The sequence below is a fragment of the Protobothrops mucrosquamatus genome, unplaced genomic scaffold, assembly GCF_001527695.2.
Source record: "Protobothrops mucrosquamatus isolate PMUCROS unplaced genomic scaffold, P.Mucros_1.0 scaffold5143, whole genome shotgun sequence".
NCBI lineage: Eukaryota > Metazoa > Chordata > Lepidosauria > Squamata > Viperidae > Protobothrops > Protobothrops mucrosquamatus.
The window spans coordinates 33,827-36,179 of NW_015391016.1; the positions used below are offsets into that span (position 1 = coordinate 33,827).

A 2,353-nucleotide genomic window follows, 5' to 3' on the forward strand; every position below is an offset into this window, starting at 1 on the left:
AGGAAGGAAGGAAGAGTCAAGAGGGAGAGAGGAAGGGAGGGAGGGAGGGAGGAAGGAAGGAAGAGTCAAGAGGGAGAGAGGAAGGGAGGGAGGGAGGGAGGAAGGAAGGAAGAGTCAAGAGAGAGAGGAAGGGAGGGAGGAAGGAAGGAAGGAAAGGAAGGAGAAAGATGAGGAAGAAAGGAAGGAGAAAGATGGGGAAGGGAGGGAGGGAGAGAGGAAGGAAGGAAGGAAGGAAAGAGAGGAAGACGCCATAAAATTGGTTTCTTCAAGGAACAGCGGACTATAAAAGCGAAGAATAATAAATAACAAACACAACATAACGCACACAACATAATGTGGGTCCTAGGGAATCTTCACTTTGCACCACTCCCGATTCTTGAAACCTTCAACCAGTTCTTCATCTCTCCGCTGATCTTCTTACAATCAACTTTCCTGGCACATTGGCCCAACCGCAAGCCTTTGGCTGCTTCTCCAGCTAGTTGGCAAGCAGCCTTAGTATTATTATTGCTACTTAAATGGTAACCAACAAAGCAACACGTTTCAAAAAAGGACAACCATCAGCAGAGGAGAACGCCACCGTCCCCCAAGAGCAAAGGCAGGCTGTGTTAGGCCCTGGGAAAACCAGTTGCTGTGCTGCACACTCCGACACACAGGAAATAGCCCCGGGCCAGCTTTCCCAAACCCAACTTATTTCTCCATCTGAGGCAGCGCAAAGCCCCCTTCTTTATGACACACACCAAAAGGCAGAGGATTGGCTGGGAAAATGAGCGTACAGGATGTAAAAACCGGCTGTCGTTCCTGCGCGCGCGCGTTTGTGTGCACGCAACCGCGCTCCACACTGGCTGAGCAGTTTATAATTGACTATCCTCATTTTATCCCGAGTCGGAATCGCCAGCAACGCCCAGTCTATTTGCAAACCTTCATAACAGCTGTGCTTTTAGCTAGCAAAAAAAAATCTCCTTTTTTTTTTTTTTTGGCAATGGGGAAGAGTGTCTTATACTTGTTTGCTTTGAGAGGGGGGTTGTTTTTGTGTTTTTTTTGAAATTGCACCCGCCAGTTGCCACAAGCCACCTCAAAATTCCTAACGCAAGGAAGGGTCCAATCCATTTTGATTGTCCAGTTCTTCAACCGTCTGAAGATGGAATGGCAGCTTTTAAAAACCCTCGGAGTAACGGTTAGCAGATAACGTTTTTAATGTTTCGGGGTGAATTGCAATATCAACGGCACACACAAAGTCCAGACCGCTTCTGACCCCGTACAGACAGGGCAGCTTTCTTCATAACAACCACGTGATCAGGATCCATCTCTTGTGTTGATAAACAACCGCTTCGTGGATGGAAGAGTCCCAGGTCCTTTTCTCAGATGTTTTTCATAGCACCACAAGCTGAAGTGGAGGAACAGGCATGGGACAAGGGGTCCCAAAGTAGCTAGACAGATCCTGGCCTTCGGAAGTCCACCATCCAATCTTCGCAGTATAAAAAACAAGAGTCAGATTTCGTCTCTTCCCAGTTCTCAAGTCTTCCTGCTTCAGGGGAGGGACGCCTCCTTTAGCAATGGTAGATCTCCTGGACGGTGGGCGGCTTCTTCACCTCTGTATCCCAGATGTTGTCATAGCTGTAGTCCTCGTGGAAGCTTTGCAGCTCGGCGTAGTCGTGATAAGTTGAGTCCAGCTGTTCCCCTCCTGTTTCAGGGAGGTTGTAGGCCTGCAGGCTTTCATCTAGAAGAGATAAGGGGAGAGAAGAGCAAGAAAGATGATCAGGGGACTGGAGGTTAAAACATATAAGGAAAGGTTGCTGGAATTGGGTATGTCTAGTTTAACGAAGAGAAGGACGAGGGGGGACAGGATAGCAGTCTTCCAGTATCTCAGGATACTGCCCCAAAGAAGAGGAAGTCAAGCTGTTCTCCAAAGCACCTGAAGGCAGGACAAGAAGCGACGGATGGAAACTAACCAAGGAGAGAAGCAACCTAGAACTAAGGAGAAACTTCCTGACAGTTAGAACAATCAACCAGTGGAACAACCTGCCTCCAGAAGCTGTGGATGCGCCAACACTGGAAGTTTTTAAGAAGAGACTGGACAGCCATTTGTCTGAAATAGTATAGGGTCCCCTGCTTGTGCAGGGGGTTGGACTAGAAGACCTCCATGGTCCCTTCCAACTCTGCTATTCTGTTATTCACATAGACAGTTAAGGATTTGGAGGTGGGGCAGACCACAATCCCTTCTCCACAATCCCTTCTCCTTCTGGAGTTGCAATAATAATAATAATAATAATAATAATAATAATAATAATAATAATAATAATAATAATAATAATAATAATAATAATAATAATAATAATAATAATAATAATAATAA

At 46.2% G+C, this 2,353-nt stretch overlaps 1 protein-coding gene across 1 annotated transcript in view; it reads right to left on the minus strand.

Annotated features, from left to right (window-relative positions):
* Nucleotides 1-987: 987 nt before the first annotated feature.
* LOC114923622 (pleckstrin homology domain-containing family N member 1-like) overlaps nt 988-2,353 on the minus strand; it is a gene marked incomplete at its 5' end in the record, with an annotated part of 7,993 nt that continues 6,627 nt past the window's right edge. Inside the window, one exon of the mRNA XM_029286808.1 lies at nt 988-1,733. Coding sequence (XP_029142641.1) covers nt 1,548-1,733 — 186 coding nt within the window. The remainder of the gene's footprint in view (nt 1,734-2,353) is intronic.